The following is a 23,076-nucleotide window of genomic DNA, read 5'->3' on the forward strand; positions in this document are numbered from 1 at the left end:
CTTTAACCACTTTAGCCCCGGAGGATTTGGCTGCTCAATGACCCGGCCCTATTTTGCAATTCGGCACTGCGTGAATTTAATGGACAATTGCGCGGTCGTGCCACGCTGTACCCAAATGAAAGTGACGTCCTTTTTTCCCCACAAAAAGAGCTTTCCTTTGGTGGTATTTGATCACCTCGGCGATTTTTATTTTTTGCGCTATAAACAAAAAAAAGAGAGACAATTTTGAAAAAATAATATTTTTCACATTTTTTTATATAAAATTCTCAAAAAAAAATGTAAAAATCAAATTTTTTTAACATTTTAGGCCAATTTGTTTTCTGCTACATATTTTTGGTAAAAAAAAAAATTGCAATAAGCGTATTTTGATTGGTTTGCGCAAAAGTTATTACGTTTACTAACTACGAGAAAGATTTATGTCATTTTTATTGTTTTTTTTTACTAGTAATGGCGGTGATCTGCGTTTTTTTTTGTGAGACTGCGACATTGCGGCGGACAGATCGGACCCCAACTGACATTTTAGACACTTTTGTGGATACCAGTGACATTAGTACAGTAATCGGTGCTATAAATATGCACTGTTACTGTAAAAATGACACTGGCAGGGAAGGGGTTAACTTTACTGGTGATCAAGGGGTTAAGTGTGTCCCTAGGGGAGTGATTCTAACTGTCAGGGGGCGTGGCTAGTGAAGTAACCACAGAGACATGCGATCCTATATAGCAGGATCGAATAACGTCTGTGATCACTTCAGGGAGAATGACAGACGGCTGTGTTTACATCAGCCGTCTGTCTTTCTCTCTCTGCTGCGGGAGATTGCGAGTGGTCGACGGCCATCAGAGCCGCCGGTCACACACGCTGGCTCCCCAGGGAACGAGCGGGGGTGGGAGTGGCACACGCTCGCCCCCTACAGTCTCCTGACCAAGCGACGTAGGGCTATGTCGCTTTGCCCAGCAGCGGCTGAGTGCCGCAGTAAATGTACGGTGGGCGGGGTTAAAGTGGTTAATGTTTTTCAAAACTTGCTATAATCAAAGTTCAACTTGAATCTTCTATTCAGCATTGTAATTTTTTTAATTAATTATTAACTAATCATTAGAATCTCCAATGAGAATTGTTGAGCAAAAAAAAAGAAGGAGGATTTTCTCGAAGTTGTCGAGCCTTGCAATGATAAGAGCACTGCTGAAAATTGAAGAATGCCGCAAAATCCATGACCATAACAAGTGGTGTGAAGAAAGCCTAAAAAGAAAAGATAAATAAATCACCTATCTTTTTTTTTTAATTTTCTTTTATTTGCAGGTATTGAAAGTAATGCAAATCCCGAATACAGTATAAAAGTGCCTACGAATGTAACGGTGCAGCGCGGATTATGTGTGAACATTCCGTGCAGCTTTACTGTGCCTCAAAACGATACCTTATCTGAACGTGCTAATGGAATTTGGTACAAAAAGGACGGGATACTCGTGGCTTCTAATAGGGATACTGAGTCTGACAAAAACCACAGATTCCTTCTGACGGGAAATATACAGAGTGGGGACTGCTCTCTCAACGTAGAAGGACCGTTACCTGAGGATCAGGGTTTCTATTATTTCAGAGTGGAAGATAACATAAACTTTAGCTACCTAGATATCCAGCCTTATATAGAAGTAACAGGTAAGGAAAATAATAATTTGTCCTAGGAACTTGTAAAAAGGAAAAGGAGAGACACCCATAAGGGTAACAGGACTTTGAAGGCAGCCACTGTTAATCTCATAAAGAAATATTCGATACTCATGTGTATAAAAACATACAAATTTTTTTAGGCAGCATGCTAGAAAAATTTAATTCATAAAAACCATAACATGAGTGAATATGCACAAAAGTGCTATACAACACGCTCCTAAACCAAGAGAACCCATAAATTGCCCGATATGTGCCAGGGTTTGATGTCTGTGGGTCACAAGGCCGAACTACCTCCTGTGTTCGAGTCAAAGGGCTTCTAATGTGTAGATGCCGATAGATCACTACGTGTTTCGCTATGCAGCTTCCTCAGGTGATCCTATTGCTGTTTGGATGATAGACATAGGGCGCCCGATATCCTCTCAGTTGGAATGTATAAAGTGATGATGATAAAAGGATTATTCCTAATTGAAAATATCCACTTTGTAGAAGTATCATTCTTGTTCAGGAGCAGCAGCTCCTCCAAGTGCTGATTAAATTTTTGGGATAGCCCCTCCAGCAGGGAGACAATATCATCCAAACACCAATAGGATCTCCTGAGGAAGCTGCATAGCGAAACGCGTAGTGATCCATTGACATCTACACATTAGAATCCCTTTGACCCGAAAACAGGAGATAGTTCGTCCTTGTGACCTACAGACATCAAACCCTGGTACATGTCGGGCAATTTATGGGTTCTCTTGGGTTAGGAAAAAAATTGCCTGGTCATGAAGGGGGGGGGGGGTAAATCCTCCAGAGGTCAATTTAAATCATGAAGGGCATGCTATAAGATTTGATGGACATTGGATTAATCAATGGTAGTTTTATTTTATTAGTTATAAGCATTTATTTATATTTTTTATTTTTAGCAAAAGTAATAAAGTTCAAGTAGATCTGAACCCAATCTCATAGGGCTCATTCACAATAAAACACATGTGTTAATGCATGCGTGTTGTGTTGCAGTGCATTGAGTTTGTTGTAATGTGTTGTAATGCGCTGGTGTGTGTTTTTCATACTTTGTTTTTTTTTGTTTTTTTTGCCCTATTTGCTTTGATTTGCCTTGCAGTGTGGTTTCAGGTATGTGTGAAGTAGTGTGTTATGGTACCACTTTTAGTATTTACATGTTTGATACACTAATATAATGATGATTTTATAGAGCCCAGTGAGTTGAAGTATATAAGTTATTTATTTTCTGAGGGTGGCTTAGCCAAATCAGATTTTTATTTACTAAATTTTGCCTAATTGCTCTTACCGATGATTCCCACCTCTTTCATTTTTATTATTGTGTTTATGGAGTGGGGCATTGAGGGAATAGGTTTTGGAGGGTCCATTTTCAGTTATTTAATCAGGACAACACTAAAGCTGTCTGGGTGGGCACTGTCTACCTCCATTCTATGTCAGCGTTTTTATATCCCAAGATACGGAGTCGTTTACATCAAGGTTCTAATTGTCAACATATGGAGTCTTTTTTCTGTTCATTATCTTTGCAGCGCTAACAGCCAAGCCCGAGATCTCACCCATAAGGAGCTGGCTTGATAGGAACGAGGTGGAAATTGAATGCACATTTACTGATAAATGCAAGAGAACAACCCCACAGATGATATGGGAAGGAACTTTCCAGAATGCAACTACTACCCATGCTACTGATCATAAAAATGGCCGGGATATCCACCGCTCCATTATCACCTTCATTGTGAGCAAGGAACAGAACAACTCTCCATTGTCATGCATAGTACAGATAAGAGATGGGGTGGCTGCCATAAACCACTATACTTTAAATGTTGAGTGTAAGTGTTCTTGTCATCCTGGAAGTCGTTAAAATGTATGTTAGATGTGTTTGAATTAAAGTGTATCTAAGCCAAAGTTCTTTTTTTTTTTTTGGAGTAGTTAGAAATTAGAACCTCTGTCAGTTTTAATTGCTGTCTGTGTCCCCACTGGAGAGATTCGCCCCTCTCCCTTTGTCCTGGTGACCACTGTCATCAAGGACTGACAGTAAAGGGAAATCCACATTTTTTAAATTGTTGCCAGGTCAGCAATAAATGTCTTCCAATGTGGATACTTGTTCTGGTGATGACTGTCTAACAGGACATTATAGAGATTTTTGAACAGGTTTTAGGGTTCCCTATTCTATCCAAAATGAAAAGAAAAAAAAGTTTGAACTTCAGATTAGTGATTGACCAATATCGTTTTTTTAATGCCGATACCGATATTTTGGTCATTGGATATTGGTATTGATCAATATTTTCAGACATGTATAAAAAACATTTTTTTTTTTTTTTTACAAAGGTACTCCTTGTGAAGGGATCTGGGGGTCTAAAAGACCCCAAACCCCTCCTCGGCTGTTTTGAATGCTGTCAGTTTTTTAAATTCGGTGCAGAGTACCCTGAAGTGACGTCATGACATCACTTCCGGGTTTTTTACATGGAGACCCGATCAGAGCCGAATGTGGCTTTGTTTGGGTCTTCTCTTCTGCGGCAGTGAAGGTAGGATGCCTGGGTCTCCCAGTGGGACGGGAGACCCGGGCAAGCCGCGGAAGGCGGCGGGAGGGGGGGACGTTCCCTCCCCCTCCTTGTAATGACAGCCGAGCGGCTTCTCAGCCACATCGATTGTCATTACAAGTCAGCCAACCATGGACACCGGTACTGGGGTGATGCCTCTAGCTGCAGACATCACTCCGGTACAAGCACTTTCCCTAAATAACGGAAATGTCAGTAACCTCAGGGGCCGATTCCGATATATTGGGGACAGTGCATATCAGCCGTTGATATATCGGTGTTGCCGATAATCGGTCGATCCCTACTTCAGATATACTTTACTTGTCTCTGAAGTCCATTTATAGGAACACACCTGTCTTTCTAAAACTCAAGTTTTGTTTTTTTGCATGTAACTAAATAAGTCAGAGGATTTTATGGAAGAAAAAGAATACAGCTTTTAATGAACTACATCAACCTTTTAAGATTTTCTTGTTAATAGAATAATTTTAATTATACATAGATAAAAATAATTGAGCATTTATAAAATAGCCAGATAAAAGAAATCAACATGGGGGTGTTTGTAGATATGTTGGATTTTGCAACAATACACCACCTCGTATCATTCAAGTCATCCCACTTAACATTGTCCAGCTAAAAAATGTTGTGTAAATATCCAAGCTATCACTATGTTCATAGTCTGCAAATAGTCCCAATTCTGGTTCTATGGCTAAGTGGAGGTGACTTCAATCAACGCATTTCGTAATATATTACTGCTTCATCAGGAATGTTATTGGAGGTAGGATCCCAATGTTAATGCAATAACAGTAATCAACACCACCAATTCAAATAGATATACCCATCAAGCAGGCACAGGATCACCCAAGAGGATGGGAGAGAACCCCTAGAAAAGCACCAAGGGTAGGGAGGCTTCCTATAGCACCCTGTATGGATTCTTGTATAAATAGATACAACAAGATATAAAATATTATTTAGGAAATGTATACACTCTAAAGCAGGGGTCTCAAACTGGTGGCCCTCCAGCTGTTGCAAAACTACAAGTCCCATCATGCCCCTGCCAATGGGAGTCATGCTTGTAACTATCAGCCTTGCAAAGCTTAATGGGAATTGTAGTTCTGCAACAGCTGAAGAGCCACCAGTTTTAAACCCCTGCTCTAAAGTCTTGTGCCAGACAAAAACGATTTATTTTTGCCACCCCCTCCTCATCTTCCTTTAACCCTTGCTATTTGCAAAACCAGATATGCTTGCCTAAGTCCCCTGTCCTGGGTCCCTCGCAGCCACCAATTTCGGGAGAGGGGACCACTGATCCAGGGCTGTGATGCCCCCCTGAGATCTCTTGTCCCCTTATGTCCCCAACCCTTCCAGTGATGACACCATCCTCTTCTGGATCCTGAGAGGACTCTACAACTGGATACCATTAGAAAATGTCTGTCCACGTCATTCAGGGACATTTTTTAGGTTAATAAACCCTAAAATCTATTTAATAAAATTAAAGTAATACATAGCTGTATTTATTAGTCTATTTTATATTAGCCTGTGGGTGAGCTTTAACTGTTTTGTTTTGCAGATCCTCCTTTGGTGGATATTACTATAGATGGTACGTTCTTCTCAGTTAAAATAATTTGTTTAGCTTATGGCATTAGGATGCATGACCTGATCCAGCAGACTTCAGTCATCTGATCCCACTAGACAGTCCTTACTGACAGATCTCAATGGAAAAAATAATGGGCCACAATGGGAAATTTAATTCAAGTGGTATTGTTTTTCTGTGGGGTAAGCCTCCACCAGAGCTGCCTATAACAAAAATGAAAATTGAAGCGCCACATCACTTCTAAGAGGTCCAGATACAATTTTATTCCAATAAAGGTCAGGGGGCAATCAAAAAGTATCCAACACATTTCAGGGGTCCAAACACACCCTGTTATTCAGGAACTGATTGAACACATTGTGAGTGGACTAAAAGTGAACTTGAACTTTTATGTTATTTCTACCAGTGTGATTGCAAGTACAGACCTTGAAAGCAACTAGTTTGGCATTGCTTCTCAATTGTAGTCTATGAGTTAAAGAGGAACCTTAAAAAATGTCCTTTGGTGGTCCAATTGGCAGAGGTGCTCGTTGTAATATCTCTAAGAATGGGTCAGAGTCATCTAGTTTAAGGAACATCAAATGTATTTATGTCACCAAAAAAATAAATTTTGAGCCTTTAAATTGTCACTTCCTCAGTTCAGGGTGATACCACTGGTATCTGTGGATACAAGTTCCATAGGGTACATAGGAGAGTAGTGTTATCACCCTGTGCTGAGGAAATAACAATTTTAAAAAAATGAAAGCATATTTTCTTTTTTGAGCCAGTTAACTACACTATAAGAGCTCCCCGGCCTCCCTCTTTTCTTTTCCATTATACACCCCAGGGCTGTACCAAAGATCACTGGCCAGCCCTTCAGGACAAAACCCCTTGCACATGAGTTGACCACCACATACTAGATCCCTTCTAGCCTACATTGTGTTCAATCAAGTCTTGATGAAAGAGGCATGCTTAGACCCCCTCAAAACACGTTGGATACTTTTTGAACTGTTGTCCTGACTTTTATTGGAATAAAGTTGTATCTTGACCACTTAGCAGTGGTGTGGCTCTTCAATTTCCATTTTTGTTACATTTCACTACTAGCCAAAGAGGTCATGGAGATCCTTTAGTGTGTAGAAGATGAATGCCCAGAAACCAAATGTCATTACTTTAAGATAGCAATACCAATAAGATAACCTTATGGATCCAGTGCTACTTTTCCACATTCCTCAAGCAGCTGCCCAGTGAAAGATTGACAGTTACATAGTTACATAGTTACATAGTAGGTGAGGTTGAATAAAGACAATAGTCCATCCAGTTCAACCTGTGTAGGTGTGTGTGGCTGTAATTATCTCACATAGCCCTTAATGTTCTGATCCTTGAGATGTAAGTCTAAGAGTCTTTTGAAAGCCACCATACTACCCACAGAAACCACCTCTTGTGGTAGACAATTCCACAATCTTGTAGCCCTAACAGTAAAGAACCCCCCTCGTTGCCTGAGGTTAAAACGCTTCTCCTCAGTGTTAAAGTCCAGCTGTGGGCTCTGGATCACCTCCATTTGGTGCTCCATTTCCCCAATGGAGAAGGTTTTCATTATAGATACACTTTAAAACACTATAAGCTTGTGCAGAAGTCTAGTAGCAGAACTGTGGGTTCTGGACAAAGGACTTCCTGTTAGCTCAAATTATTTAGAATAGGGCAATTCAGTCATTTTTTTTTTTTTTTTTTTTGCTCAACTGGTTGTAGGATGATAGATTTTGGGGCATTGGAATATCAAGAAAACACAAACTTAAAATCCATAGCACAGAACCGCCAAATACACACCACAAACTTCAAATACACACCACATGGCTTATGGCAAAAGGGGGTCTGCATGTAAGGGTGAATCACTTCTATGTGCATGGTGGAGCATAAATGCAAAATATGGCCTGATCAGAGTTATGTGCTCTGTAAACTGGAACCACAAATACCATTTCATAATTACATATTGGAGCTTTTATGTTGCTACATGTCAAACATATCCTACTTATGAAGAGGGATGGTAAAATTAAAAAATGTATCTCTTGATATTGCATTATCAATTTAGATGTAATATATGTGTTAAGTTCAAATGCAATATTTTTTATGACAATAACTTTTACTTTGGTCTGTAAGGTTCCTCCCCAGATGAGAACTCCCCCATTATTGCGATAGAAGGACAAACTAAGAGCTTGAAATGTAATGTGGACAGTAACCCCATGGCTACAATTACCTGGTTTCATGAAGATAGACATCTACCAGTGATTAACCATTCGCTAACCTACATATTAAAAGATATCAGTCTTAACCATGCAGGAAGGTACAAATGCAAAGCAATGAATCAACATGGGGCTACGGACAAAACCATTAATATCTCTGTGCACTGTAAGTATTTTTAAAATATTATTTTTTCCTTTGAAAGATATGGTTCCATAGCCAAGTTAAACTTCATAAAATGGCAGGACGTACCAAAATGTAAAGTAACCCATGTTCACTTTAAGTATTCTAAAGTTGCCGTAAATCTGTAAACCAATGGCGCTTTTCCACTGCATGGAACCGAACGGTTCGGCTCGCTTTTGTGCTTTTCCACTGCTGGTACCGCATGGTACGGTTTAGGAACGGTTCGGTATGGTACTGTACGGCGGCGCTTTTCCACTGCATGGAACCGAACGGTACGGCTCTCAAAAACAGTACCACCTCGATTGTGGTTCCAAGAGGTACCATACCGGTACCATATCCCACAATCCTTTGCATGCAGTCACTACTAGCCACTGATTGGTCAGAGAATCGTTGTCATCCCACCCACTTAACTTTAGTAATACTTTAGTGGAAAAGCAAACCATACCGTACCGTACCGAACCGTTCCATCACCGTACCATGCGGTACCAGCAGTGGAAAAGCAAACTGGGCCAAGCAGGGCCGAGTAGAGCCGAGCCGGTACTTGCAGTGGAAAAGTGCCACTAGTGGTTCCTTTGAGGTGCCTTACACACTGCCCTAAAAACTGGGACACTACATTACAGAAGAATTCCACATATGGATATTTTATACAACTGGGACCAATATAACTATCTTTTCAGTCTACCATACTTGTGAGATTTCTTTAGATGCTGGAAATAACTATTTAGACACTGCTACTTCAGTGATCTCCTCTAGCTTCCAGGTCCTGTGCAGCAGGGCAGCGCCTTGGCATATTACAGACAGATATATCTCTACTTTTATTCCCTATGGGTGAAACACATTAGAAGGGCGGTCCTGGAAAGGAGCTGTCAATGTCAAGCTTGTGAACATCCTTTGTAATAAATGTGGATACCAGTGATCCCTTCAGTGTGCAGTGGCTTTCTTTTTTAACCATGATGGATTCTTACTAAATCAGACACTGCTACTCCAGGGATCTGCACTAGCTTTCAGGTTTCAGCAGCAGGGCAGCCTCTTGGTACAGGTTCCAGAAGCTGGTGGGGATCACTAAATTAGCAGTGTCTACTAAAGTGATTTCCAGCTTCTAGAGCGATCTTACACGCATGTTATAGACCTAATTACAGTACATTGGTCCCAGATTGACCAACGTGACTATGTAAAAAAATGCCATACCTGGCATTTTCCTTTGAGCAACTAGGAGAGCTCCAAATCAAACATGGGGTTCAAGTATTCATTTTAGGTTCTGAATTTGAGATTTGTACAACAAAAGTTCAAGTTTCAAAGGTCACTTTTCAAAATACAAGTGTTGCTAGGCACCCACCAATGATGACTACTACTATGATAGGGGGATAAACTATTTAACTCCAATGTTGTTAGTGCACACACATACTAATAAACACCAATGTAATAAGGAACACTGACCACAAATGTTTAGGTAGGCACTCATCAATGATCACGAGTGATGAGCCGAATATGTAGCTCAGGGTACGTTCAGTTCAGAAAACACTGAAACCAATAGGGGCCAAATCTTAGAAATCAATAAAGACTATATGCTTTTCTAATAGGCAAGGGTTTTTGCAAACAAAGGGTTGGGGTGCTGCCTTGGTGGGGGGGGGGGGGGCATATTCCAAAAAACAAAAAATAAATCTGTTTGGTCGGCAGCAGCAACTTTAATAATGCTTGAAGTGAAACATTAAAAATGAAAAACTCCTTTAAATAATATGCTTGGAGAGTACCCTGAATCTGTCTGTGAAGTGGCTCAACTAGACGATGTATACAATGTACACACTGTACTACTGATTTGTTATGTTTGTAAACAAGTGGCAGGGGATTCCCTTCATCTCTACTAGACCCTTATCCTAGATCAGGGTCTGGTAAAGATGTTAATAAGGGACCCCGCAAAAAAATGAAGGAAAAAAAGGTATGAGGGCCCCCAAATTCCACATCCAAAGAGTCTGATATGGATTTTATGCATGCAAAACACAATAAAAAAAAGTGTGAAGTCTCTCCAAAATTAATACCAGACCGTTATCTGAGCATGAAGCCTGGATAACCAGGAAAAGGAAGGTGGACAAGCATGCAAACCCCTTCTCTCCTACACAATACCAGGCCACTTGACCTCAACATGAGCCGCCCTTGCCAGGGAATCTCCCCCCTTTTCCCCCTGAACCATGCCAGGCTACACGCCCTCAACATGGAGAGGGTACCTTGCCAGGGAGAATCCAACACTGTTTTTGTTTTTTTACCTATCAACCACTATCCCAGCGCCTTTGTTTACATCCAGTTGTCAACTGGAACAACCAGCTCAAAGTTGAATGGGTCTGGCAGGCTGAACTCACTGACTGACAAGCAGCCTGAGTGGAAGACTGTCAAACTTAGCATTGTTACCAAAACAGCTGATACATTTTTCACTTCCCATTGCAGCCAGAGGTTCAGCTTGGCTGTTCCTGAACATGTAAAATTTGGGCTGAATGATGGTTTGGTCTGAATCTGATGCTCATGCCTATTGATCACCAGTTAAGAGGATAATCACCACTGGCCACCAAAGTAAGGGGCTGCTTTTTACTAACCATCAACATGAGGAGCCTTTCCTCCTGACCACTGCACTCTGCATGCTGTGCAGACAACTTAGTCCTGACCAAAGCACTCCGTTTGTTATGTTGTACATTATATAATCCTGACCCTTGCACTCTATATGCTATGTTGTAGAATAAATAATCCTAGCCCTGCACTTTATAAGCTATGTTTTACATACACAGTGCTAATCCCTGCAGTCTATAACTACGTTGTACTTTACATTATCTTGGCCCTTGCACTAGAAATGCTTTGTGGTACATTTACTTAGTCCTAACCCATGTATTCTTCTGTGTTGTACAATACATAGTCCTGACCCCTCCACACTATTCATTATGTAGTGTATTACATAGTCCTAACTCCTGCACTGTATATGCTATGTTGCCATTTGATCATTATAGGATTTTTTTGTTCTTGACTTTAGAATCTTTTCAGAGAAGACTTTAGCATATGCTCTTTCAAAATTTGTTGTAGATCCCCCAAGAACACCAGAGATCACCTGTTTCATATCCAACAAAGACCTAAATGACAGCGATTGCACCATGAATGACAACAACACCATCTACATTTCAGAGGGGTCACTGCTCTCCCTGATCTGCTCTGCTGATAGTGTACCAGTATCAGACTTAACATGGACACTCTCCAATGAATTAGAAACAGCTTCCCCTATGAATAAACTCATGCTCGCAAATTTGTCATTTGCTGATGAAGGACCATATAGCTGCCATGCCAAAAATAAGTATGGAATGTCAACGTCTTTAGTAAACGTCAAGATCACGTGTAAGTAAATTTCCATGTTTTTTTGCATTCTTAATGTTATGTGAAAAACCACAAAATCATCAGGTGTCACATGAGGAGGATTGATGAAGGGAGAAAGTCTACCATCAGCATGTATTGTCTATTGCGTCTGGAGAAGACCCATTGGGAGGGGGGACACAGAAAACATACAACCTATTGTCTCCTTGTAGCTCTTAGAAGCAGGCTGTATAAACCTGGATTTATATCCTCTCTATGAAAGTGACAGTCTAATACCTACCAGGTCATAACAAAGTTAAAAACAGCAATTTTATTGTGCCTACGAGGTCCATAGGACATTAGGACATTCATAAAGACAGGATACCAATTAGATAAAACGGTGTTGCAAGAACCAAGATTCACTAAGCCTGATGAATTATCAGCCAGTGGCCATAAATTGTAGATGTCAGGGGTAGGTCCTCAGCTGTGGCAGAAGGCTGCAAGGATAAAGCTAAGCTAGGCTCTTCTGTGGTACCAATAAGAGGAAACTTGGGCTGTGGTATCGCCCACCGTCAGCAGGACTGTGATGACTTGTAAAGGGGCAGGCACACGAAATGCATTGCCATAGTGATGGGACCATGCACAATGGCTTGCGTTCCAGGGTCCAACCTCCCCAGTGGCTTCTGGCTGGCCTCTTTCTGCGCGGCGTGTGAGGATATCACCGGCTTCTTCATTCTATTATGCAGTGACACTGAGTGAGGAAAGCTGCAGTTTCCTCCGATCGGATCATCACAGTGCCGCTGGAGGCGGTCGATACCACAGCCAAAGCGATAGCAGTAGGTACCTATATCTTTCCTTTCCATTCCCCAAACAAAATAGAATCAGACCGAGCCCTGCTCAACTATTCACAAGGATTTTTGTATTCTATGAATGAATACAAAGCCTCCAGTGCTTGGCTGAAGTGGAGATCATGATGTAATTCGCCCATCTCTCTGCCTTAGCCAATCAGAGGAAGCTTTGAATTCATTCATATAATACAAAGCTTCTTATAAATGGCAGAGCAGAGCTCAGCACAATTTTGTTCCAGGAGTGGGACAGGAAGTTATTGTCCCACTCCCGATACATAACTCTGTATATTTTATGTAGCCGAGACTACATACAGTTAATAATGTGTGCCCAGCAAGCGCACATTTTAGTGTAGTCAATAATTAGCTTGAGCCAGCTTGGCCCAAACAAACTATTTAAAGAGGTTGTAAACCTCCCAAAAAAAAAAAAATAAAAAAAAAATAAAAACCTGAAAAACAAAGGCATAATGCTCATTATGAAATACTTATCTTAGAAGTTGATGAGGTGTCAAATGAATAATACTAGATAGAAATGTACCTACGTCCTGAAGTCAGTTGTATCGAAAAAAGGAAAGGGGAGGAGGCATAAGGACTTTCTGTGTACAGTAAGGCAGAACATACATTTTGTTAAAAAAATTATATAAATTTATTTGGTCACAACATATTAAAAAAGTTCATATAGTGAAGACACAGACAAAACGTCTAAAAACAACAGATATAAATGGAGGAATACTCTCATGATACCACAAAGGACACAGTGCCTACTTATCTTATCCGACATGTTCACCCGTCTTCCTTCCGGGTTGGGATCCTCCGGCCATCTGATTGGCCGAAGCCGCGATGACATCACTCATGCGATGACGGACGGCCGTTCCTTCAGATTGCATGCGCCAGTGACGTCACTGGCTCAATGCAAAGTAAATATCTCCTAAATGGTGCATGTTTAGGAGATATTTACCGTACCTATAGTTAAGCCTTTCATAGGCTTACCTATAGGTGCAAGTTACAAAGGAAGCTTTACTTCCTGTTTAAAAGGACATTAAATGTGGAGGTAGGCTTTAAAACAAACTGGGGCTTGATTTTAATCGGACAAGTTAAACCTGCTTGATCCTTAGCATGCCAACTTTGAGGATATTTTTTTTTGGTGTAGTACAAAACAATGAATAATGTATATCATTCTACACATTACGGAATACAACTTTTTTTTTTTTTTTTAATGAATGTCGTCTTTTTGTAGATAGTCCAAGGGTTGTTGATGGAAGAAAGTCCAGTTGTTGGAAAGTTGGTGAAAATCACCTTGCATGTACGTGTTTAATTCAGTCAGTTCCTGAACCAACTCTGAAGTGGAAAATCAATGGGAAGTCAATTAATAAATCTAACCACACGGATTACAATGTCAGTATTTTCACTGAAACATCTAATTCAATCACCAACAGCACACTTACCCTTCCAGTCAACACAGAAGAGAGTCAGACTATACAGTGTATGGCTTCCAATATGCAAGGAGAGCTTGTTCTGGAGTTATTCAATGAAACAGGTAAGAACCTGACGAACCTACCTAATGGGGTTAATTAACCAATGGGGTAATTTACTAAGGAAATAAAGGTTGTTTACTTTGAATACCCAAGCAGCATAAGAGAATTTAAAATGACAAGACATAATTGTTTAAAGAGAACACAATTTCACCTTATAAACTAAAGTCAACAACCGTTGTTTGCTTCCCTAACATCAGTGTCATCCGTCCCTCACTAAACTCCAACACATGGACAAAGGGCTACTGCAAAAGCCACCTTTTATAGTGTGTGGGACTTTGTCCAAAACACTCTCAGGTCAGCTACAAGACTTTGGCCAATGATATTTTTAATGGTACATTAAGTAGTCTGGCCAAGTATGAAAAAGTGTGGGGAGGATGGTTGAGTACACCCTGGTTGGCACCAGTAGATTTGTTGCTGCATAGAATATTGATATGATATTGTTAACATCTGTAAAGTCCCCCCCAGATTAGTTGGTGTATTGTTTGCTGAGCTCTGAGTAGGTCAAATGGATGTAATATTATAAGCCAGTGAAATAGCATAAATTGAGCATTTTATGTGCACGTCTTTGGAAGCATTGTGTTACTGATGGCTGACTCCTAAAATTGGTGTCAAAATGTGACATCTACCAACATAAATTGAATGTACTGTGGAATGTTTAGTACTGACGTTTAGTTACATAGTTAGTCAGGTTAAAAAAAGTCCATCTGCCTCAGCCAATAAAAAACAAACAAAAAAAAAAAACCAGTAAAAAAAACCCAACCATACAATCCCATATACACAATCCTATACCCGCCAGAGGAAGGTGAAAAACCCCAGCAAAGCATGATCCAATTTGATACAGCAGAGGAAAAAAAAATCCTTCCTGATCCCCCAAGAGGCAATCAGATATTCCCTGGATCAACTTTACCTATAAATATTAGTACCCATTTATAATATGTACACTCAAGAAAGAATCCAGGCCTTTTTTTAAAGCAATCTAGTGAGCTAGCCAGAACCACCTCTGGAGGGAGTCTATTTCACATTTTCACAGCTCTTACGGAGAAGAAACCTTTCAGTATTTGGAGACAAAATCTGTTTTCCTCTAGACGTAAAGAATGTCTCCTTGTCCTCTGTGTTGATCTTAAAGTAAATAACTCAACACCAAGTTCACTATATGGACCCCTTATGTATTTATACATGTCGATCGTATCCCCCCCCCCCCTAATCTCATCTTCTTAAGAGAGAATAAATTCAGTTCCTCTAATCTTTTCTCATAGCTGAGCTCCTCCATGCCTCTTATCAGTTTGGTTGCTCTTCTCTGCACTTTCTCCAGTTCCCCGATATCCTTTTTAAGAACTGGTGCCCAAAACTGGACTGCATATTCCAGATGAGGTCTTACTAATGATTTTTACAGGGGTAAAATAATATAGTTCTGAATAAAAATTCTTCTTGATTAAAAAAAAGAACTGTTGTACAAGTAGTAGACTCTGTTCAATTGACCATAAATTTGGTGGTCAGTGCTTGTACACTAAAGTAAGTTGGAGCACCATCTATGTAGGGTCTTTGGGATACCTAGAACAAGGCGTTTTAAATATCTACAGCTACGCCATGCTGCGATGCCTCAATTTGGGGGGGGGGGGGATGTACAGCTACAAAATTCTAAACTGGAAGCTGCTATGTTGCATTCAGAGCATGATAAATTTATCTATAGGTATTATATTGTCCTAATCTGGTTGAGATGGCTAGGATCCGTGGGTCTGTCATTGCACTGGAGCTGTCAGCTTAACAATGGAAAGAGGTGCTTTCCATGTATTTACCCACAATAGTGATAGGATGGTTCAATTGAGATATTTACATCAGACTTATTACCCTCCTGCACATCTATTCCGTATGCATAGGAGGGATTTTGCGCTGTCTCATAAATGTGAATTGGGTGAGGATACCTTCTTTTACATGGTGTGGAAGTATTCCAAAGTGCGGCCTCTCTGGTGTCAGATGACAGAGTTTATAGCCAATACTTTTGGCTTTCCGAAAATATGCAACCCTCTTTTAGGCCTTTTGGGAGTTTTTAAGGACGAGGAGTTAGATGTGGCTACAAAATTATTTCTTTGACTTCTTTTCTTCTATGTTCATAAACTTATTGCTAGAAGGTGGATTTACTGTATGGTAGAAACCTTACCTTGGAAATATGAAAAAAAAAAATGGTTAACGGGGCACTCCCGCTTTACAGAATGACGTATGAGGCCCGTGGGTCTCTAAAAAAGTTGAGGAAGGTGTGGTTCCACTGGATAGATTCTACAGATACTTTGGTGGATGAATCTGAGGCTTAGGTGAAAAAGGGATGCAGGCACGTAGGGAATATGGATGGACGATTGGGTGGTGGGACTTGGGGTCTTACACACTCGAAGGAACTGATGGTTTTTTTTGTGATTTCTTCTTTACGCTGCTGTTTTTTATTTGTGTCTTATGTTAACTAGGATATAGTATGCATTTGGGCATCAGGTTGCATCTAAAAATTATTTTTATGCTTAAAAAAATGGAAAATGCTCACTAGACTAGGTGGGAATCAGCTGGCCGTGCATGTCATTTGGGTAGGCATGCTATTTTTTTGTTGTTTTATATATTATGTATTCATTGGTGTATCCCAGTGGTCCTTTTTTGTATTCCTTTTTTACGGACCAAATTTGGGTGCTTGCTGTCATGATTTGTACCATCTGATGTCTAGTAACAGTAAAAAATTCTTGCAAAAAAAAAAAAAGTGAGTTGGAGCTTTTATAGTTACTTTAAATACTTAAAATGCATACTGTTTTTTTTTTTTTTTTTTTTTTTTTGTTTTTTCTAAAACCGGATTATGGTGAAAAATCAAAAAAAAAAAAAAACAAAACAAAAAAAGAAAAATCAAGCAAACCAAAAGTCCAATTTTAATTTCTCAAAATGCCTGTCTTTGGGCTTAGAGCAGGTCAATACCTAATCTAATTAATATTTGCTTGACAGCCTGTTTTTACTCTGGTATATTTGTTTTCCACTAATTTTGACTATTAGAGTTAAAGTCAAATCAAAAACAAAAGGGAGGTTTATACATTTTTTTTTTGTCTTCTATGTTCCATTGGCAAGATTATCCTCCACTTCCTGTCCCATAGCCAAAACAGGAAGTGAGAGGAAAGCTCTCCAAAGATTTAGAATCCCAAGTTGTCGCCAGAACCAGTGTTCTTATAGGAATATTTCCCCTTAATTACTGTTCAAGGGACAACCAACATTTCTTTTTTTTCACTTTCTCTTTTGGTGATAACGGTAAACAGGACAAATTGGGAGGGTGAATCTCCCCAAAGGAAGCAGAGACAGCAATGAAACCTAACAGGTGTTTTATTTCCTCTCAACTCTATCCAAAACTAAGAAAAAGTTTTGCCTTCAGTTATACTTTAAATTATTTTCTAATTGTAATTACATGTTTTCCTTCTCAGCTCAGTCAGCGTCTAAAGCATTTCCAGCTGCTGCAATATTTGGTGGATGTGTTGCTGCTGTATTCATAGTTATTGGAATTTTAATAATACTTTTCTGTAGAAAGTAAGTCTTTTCTTAAGTGCACATGTATCTTGATACAATGAAATACATCTTCCCCAATGTTTCACCATTTATCTATTCACCTCACAAATGCGCTTCTGGAAGAATGGTCAAACATTCCCATAGACACACTCCTAAACCTTGTGGACAGCCTTCCCAGAAGAGTTGAAGCTGTTATAGCTGCAAAGGGTGGGCCAACTCAATATTGAACCCTACGGACTAAAGCCTCGTACACACGCAACGATTGTTGGCCGTGAATTTTCGGCCAACGTCCGATCGGCCGATTGTCGACTTGTTAGTATGATGCTTCTGACAACCGACTGCAACATTTCGGCCGAATAAAATCTGGTGTGCAGGCTATAAAATTTTTGTTGGCCGTCACCACAACGGCCGATTTTTCGTCAGTCAGTACAGATTTCCGCAGACAAAAATCTGATAAGCAAGACTGGGCATGCTCAGAGAAGAAAAAACACACGGAAAGTCAACCATCACATGACATCATTTCTGAAGTTGGTTTTTGTTGGCCAACAAAAGTCCAGTACAAGTCTAGAGCAGATTTCAAACAACACAACAACACTGGACAAAAGACGGCCGATCGGTCGGCCAACAATCGTTGCGTGTGTACAAGGCTTAAGAATGGGATACCATTAAAGTTCATGTGTGTGTAAAGGCAGGCGCCCCAATACTTTTGACAATATAATGTATCTTCCTATCTATTTACTAATGCTAGCATCATAAAGATTAAAATAGTTAATAATGGTTGAGAGAGTTGAGTTCTGCTTTAAGTCCTAAACAGTACAAGTTAGATTACTATTGGTTGCTCTGAGTTCAATGTTGCAGACCCACTACTTTGTTCACTTCACTATTTTATTGCATACATAAGCACATTTTTTAGACTTATTTATTATGTGCATTAAACAACGATAATGTGTGGAACAATATCCAAAGTCTCATTTAATCATATTCAGATAATTAAATTAATAATTAAAGGGCTTATGTATTATTGGATCTCTTGGGCTAGTGAACTTTGAAAATATGAGTTCCACCTGTTGTCTTTGTTTATTAATCAGCCAATGTTGTTTTTTTTTTTCCCCACATTTTCAGAAGAAAGATGACAAAGAATAAAGAACATTCAAGGCAGGTCCATGTCAGTGTTACTGATCATATCTATGGCAATGCAGAAATGCTTTCAAATGTGAGTGATCCAAGCAAATCTTTACTGTTATATTTCTGGTGCTGTTTTACTTTTACAAACTCTAGGAAATAAAAAGTGAAATGCAGGTAATTGACAAAATGATGATTATTTACTAAAGCTAGAGAGGGCAAAACTAGTCACCATTCTGCAGAGAAACCAATCAGCTTCTAACCACTTGCCGACCGCCTGCCGCAGATATACTGCGGCAGGCTGGCTCAGCTGCGCGAATCGGCGTATGGGTACGTTGGTTCGCGGGATCGGTCTTTGGGGCGACCCGCGTTGGCAGTGGTGCGTTTCCACCCCCACTAGGCAGCAGGGATGCTGATCCATGGGATCGGTGGCACTGATTGCCGCCGGGCACCCGCGATCACTCCCCGCTGAGAGAGAATGACGGTCCGCTGTTGTAAACACAGCTGACCATTGTTCTCTCTGAAATGATCACAGAGCTCCTGTGATCCTTCTATATAGGATCACAGGTCTCTATGTTCATTTCACAAGCCCCTCCCCCAATACAGTTAAAAAACACCCCCTAGGCTCACTGTTAACCCTTTGATCACCACTGGGTTATCCCCTTCCCTGCCAGTGTCATTATTACAGTAACAGTGCATATTTTTAGCACTGATTACTGTAGTAATGTCACTGGTCCCCCCCAAAAGTGTCAAAAATGTCAGTTAGGGGTCCGATCTGTCCGCCGAAATGTCGCAGTCCCACTAAAAATTGCTGATCGCCCCCATTACTAGTAAAAAAAAAAAATGACATAAATATTTCCCGTAGTTAGTAGATGCAATAACTTTTGCGCAAACCAATCAAAATATGCTTATTGCGTTTTTTTTTTTTTACCAAAAATATGTAGCAGAAAACAAATTGGCCTAAAATGTTAAAACATTTTGATTTTTACATTTTTGTTTTTGGGAATGTTATATAGCAAAATGTGAAAAATATTGTTTTTTTTTTTTTTTTCAGAATTGTCGCTCTTTTTTTTATATAGCGCAAAAAAAAAAAAATCGCACAGGTGATCAACCACCAACCACCAAAAGAAAGCTCTATTTGTGGGAAAAAAAGGACATCAATTTTATTTAGGTACAGCGTCGCACAACCGCGCAATTATCCATTAAAGTAGTGCGGTGTCGAAACCTAAAACATAGCCTGGTCATTAAGGGGGCAAACCCTTCTGGTCCAGAAGTGGTTAAACCTTTACTTTGAGAAACGTTCTTGCATAGTAAATGATATATACAATATGACCTATAACAATTTTTTTCTAGGGGTCCCATGAAATTGAGCAAATTCCTCAAAAAGATCATCAGCAACCTCCAGAAACAGGATCAGAAAATCTGACTTACAAAGAATTGCAGTACATGAGTGTTGACTTTTCAAAGCTGAACCCAAATGTTGCTCTACAAGAAGAAGAAGAAGAAGAAGAAATAGAGTATTCTGTGGTTAAACATACAAACTGAGAATTTATTTTTGTAACCATTAAAACTAACAAGAAAGAGTCTGGCGCCAGATGCTGGAATACAGAAACTTGGGGAAAGGAGACATTTCCCATTTTTACAACCAGTTTATTTTCACTCTACAGAGATACTTATGTCATACTCCACCATTCTCCTCTGGTCATCAGGGAGAGAGCTATAGCCAAGCAATATCCCATAGACTTCTATGCAGAATGCTGAATATTATGGGAAGTGTACCCTGAAACATCAATCACAGAGTGGGAGTTATGGACCTTTACAATACAGTTCCCACAGGACATTGCGGAGGAAGGGGAGTGGTGGAATAGCTTTTAACAGACTGCCCTAAAAACTTCTTCCTCTTGGAGCCGAGGGAACCATTGAGAGAACATCTGCTGCATACTAAAGGCTCGTACACACTATAATAAAATTTGGCGAACATTTTTGTCCAAAGAATTTTCGTACGATTTTCGTATAGTGTGTACAGAACTTTCTACAGACGATTCAGAATTTTCTTACGAAAATTGTCAGATGGGCAAACTCCAAAATGTTTCTCGTACGGGAAAAAAACAAACGATTTTAATTTAATTTGTACCGTTTTTGTGCGATTTTTGTACAAGAAAAATCAGAAAAGAAAGACTGCGCATGATCAGAAACAACAAAAAAAGCCTTTGTCGTATGAGAATTTTCGTACAAATTTTCGTAAGAAAATTCTTTCATCGGTTCTTATTTTTTTTTTTAATCTCTTTTTATTAAATCTTTTATAACCAACAAGTCATACAAACATAAGAAAAAAAGAATAATCACAGTATCAAAATCTATGCTCTATGGTAAGAAGAAGAAAAAAAAAAGAGAAAAAAAAAAGGGGGGGGGAGAGAGAAAAAAAAAAAGAAGAAGAATATAATCTCTCAACATCTTAACATATTAACATAGGCTGGTTCGCTTGATTAATTTTTGTTTTTTACTGTTGCTATTAGAGATGGGTGTTCCCATGTATATCCTAAAGTATTGATCCATCAACACTACATACATCCATATAAATCCTCAATATAAACAGAGAATAAGTCAGCAAATCAATTTAAGAAAAAAAGGTGATTGTATTATTAAGGCCTACGGATCACTTATCTTTAATTTTCCCAATGTCGTTCTATTTCTGCCTTTAAGTACCAATCTGTGTATCTGAAAGGTTTCATAAAGTGTTGAATGTCCACATCCGCGAGTTCTTGCTCTATAAAGGATTGCCATTTGTCAAAGAACATTTTTGTAGAGATACAGTGTTGTAGGACTGTATCCATACGTTCCTTATACAATAGTGACCGAAGCTCCCTTTTAATCATCACCTTTTCATCGGTTCTGATTTGCTGTGAAACAACGAGGAAAATCGGACAATCGTTCGCTCGATTTTCTTATAGTGTGTACCCCACTTAAGAAAGACTGCTGGGAGGCCAGACCAGCTGAGGCACCCGAGGCAGCGCCGCAGAGACCTCAGTGAACGCATCCGCACCATTACCGCAAGGAGACTAGAGCATTCTCTCACCATCTATTTACCACCGCTGAAACTTTGTAGGCATTCTGTTGAGAAATTTGGGGGACCCCCCCTTTATACTGCAAGAGTTCACAGCTGCACCACAAGGACTGGTGAGAGGACACCGCCCATTGTTCACACTGCTAGCAGGGACTGAGATACCACACCTACATTACATCTTTACCGCACCTATACTGCATCCTGGTTTACTAAAACTATCATTAAGTGCACCAGCGTTTCCTAAATGGTCCCTACAATATTGATAGAAAGAAATACCGCGCTCACAGTGTACAGTGATCAGCAGCCAGCAAAAACAAAAGACAATTTGCAATACATACAGCAAACATATATTGCGGCGCTAAAGAAAATGTGATGTTAAAATAACAAAGGTGCAAAAGTTTAACCACTTTCGGACCGCCGGCTGCAGAAATACTGCGGCAGGCTCGCCCTCCTGCCCGAACCGCTGTAGGTATACGTCGGTCGAGAGCCTGCAGCTAGGGGGCAAGCGTGTGCCGCTGTCAGAGTGCTCCCGCCCCCACTTGGCAGGGGGGACTCCGATGCATGGGGCAGGCAGCTCCGATTGCCACCTACCACCCTTGATCGCTCCCCGCTGAGAGAGAAGAGCGGTCACCTGTTGTAAACACAGCTGACCATCCTTCTCTCTGGAATGATCACAGAGCGCCTGTGATCCTTCTATATAGGATTACAGATCTCTGTGATCATTTCACAAGCCCCGCCCCGATACAGTTAGAAACACGCACCTAGGTACACATTTAACCCTTTGATCGCCCCTGGGTTAACCCCTTCCCTGCCAATGGCAAATATTACAGTAACAGTGCATATTTTTAGCACTGATTTCTGTAGTAAGATCACTGGTCCCCCCAAAAGTGTAAAAAATGTCAATTAGGGGTCCGATCTGTCCCCCGCAATATTGCAGTCCCGCTAAAAATAACAGATCGCCACCATTACTAGTAAAAAAAAACAAACAATAAAAAAATAAAAATGACATAAATCTTTCCCCTAGTTAGTAGACGTAATAACTTTTGCGTAAACCTTTTAAAATAGGCTTATTGCCATTTTTTTTTACCAAAAATATATAGTAGAATAAAAATTGGCCTAAAATGTTAAAAAATTTAGAATTTTTTTTTTTTTTGGGGGGGGGGGGGGGAATGTTATATAGCAAAATGTGAAAAATATGTTTTTTTTTTTTTCAGAATTGTCGCTCTATTTTTGTTTATAGCGCAAAAAATTTAAATTGCACAGGTGATCAAATACCACCAAAAGAAAGCTCTATTTGTTGAAAAAAAAGAAAATCAATTTTATTTAGGTACAGCTTTGCACGACCGCGCAATTGTCCATTAAAATAAGGCAGTGCCGAATAGCAAAATATGGCCTGGTCATGGTCATTAGGGGGCAAATCCTTTCCGGTCCAGAAGTGGTTAAAGTGCATACGTATCATGTGAAAAATACAGTTAAAAATTGATAAACATCCATAAG

At 39.9% G+C, this 23,076-nt stretch overlaps 1 protein-coding gene across 1 annotated transcript in view; it reads left to right on the forward strand.

Annotated features, from left to right (window-relative positions):
- Nucleotides 1-20,094, forward strand: part of LOC309568987 (sialic acid-binding Ig-like lectin 16) — a 36,393-nt gene extending 16,299 nt beyond the window's left edge. Inside the window, exons 3-11 of the mRNA XM_082274750.1 lie at nucleotides 1,295-1,648; nucleotides 3,184-3,480; nucleotides 5,753-5,782; nucleotides 7,904-8,152; nucleotides 11,231-11,536; nucleotides 13,574-13,873; nucleotides 17,312-17,414; nucleotides 18,516-18,606; nucleotides 19,869-20,094. Of these exons, the coding sequence (XP_082130876.1) occupies nucleotides 1,295-1,648; nucleotides 3,184-3,480; nucleotides 5,753-5,782; nucleotides 7,904-8,152; nucleotides 11,231-11,536; nucleotides 13,574-13,873; nucleotides 17,312-17,414; nucleotides 18,516-18,606; nucleotides 19,869-20,060 (1,922 nt within the window). The 3' untranslated portion in view covers nucleotides 20,061-20,094. The remainder of the gene's footprint in view (nucleotides 1-1,294; nucleotides 1,649-3,183; nucleotides 3,481-5,752; nucleotides 5,783-7,903; nucleotides 8,153-11,230; nucleotides 11,537-13,573; nucleotides 13,874-17,311; nucleotides 17,415-18,515; nucleotides 18,607-19,868) is intronic.
- Nucleotides 20,095-23,076: the final 2,982 nt, after the last annotated feature.

Source organism: Pelophylax lessonae (assembly GCF_965119305.1).
Source record: "Pelophylax lessonae genome assembly, chromosome: 12".
Taxonomy (NCBI): Eukaryota; Metazoa; Chordata; class Amphibia; order Anura; family Ranidae; genus Pelophylax; species Pelophylax lessonae.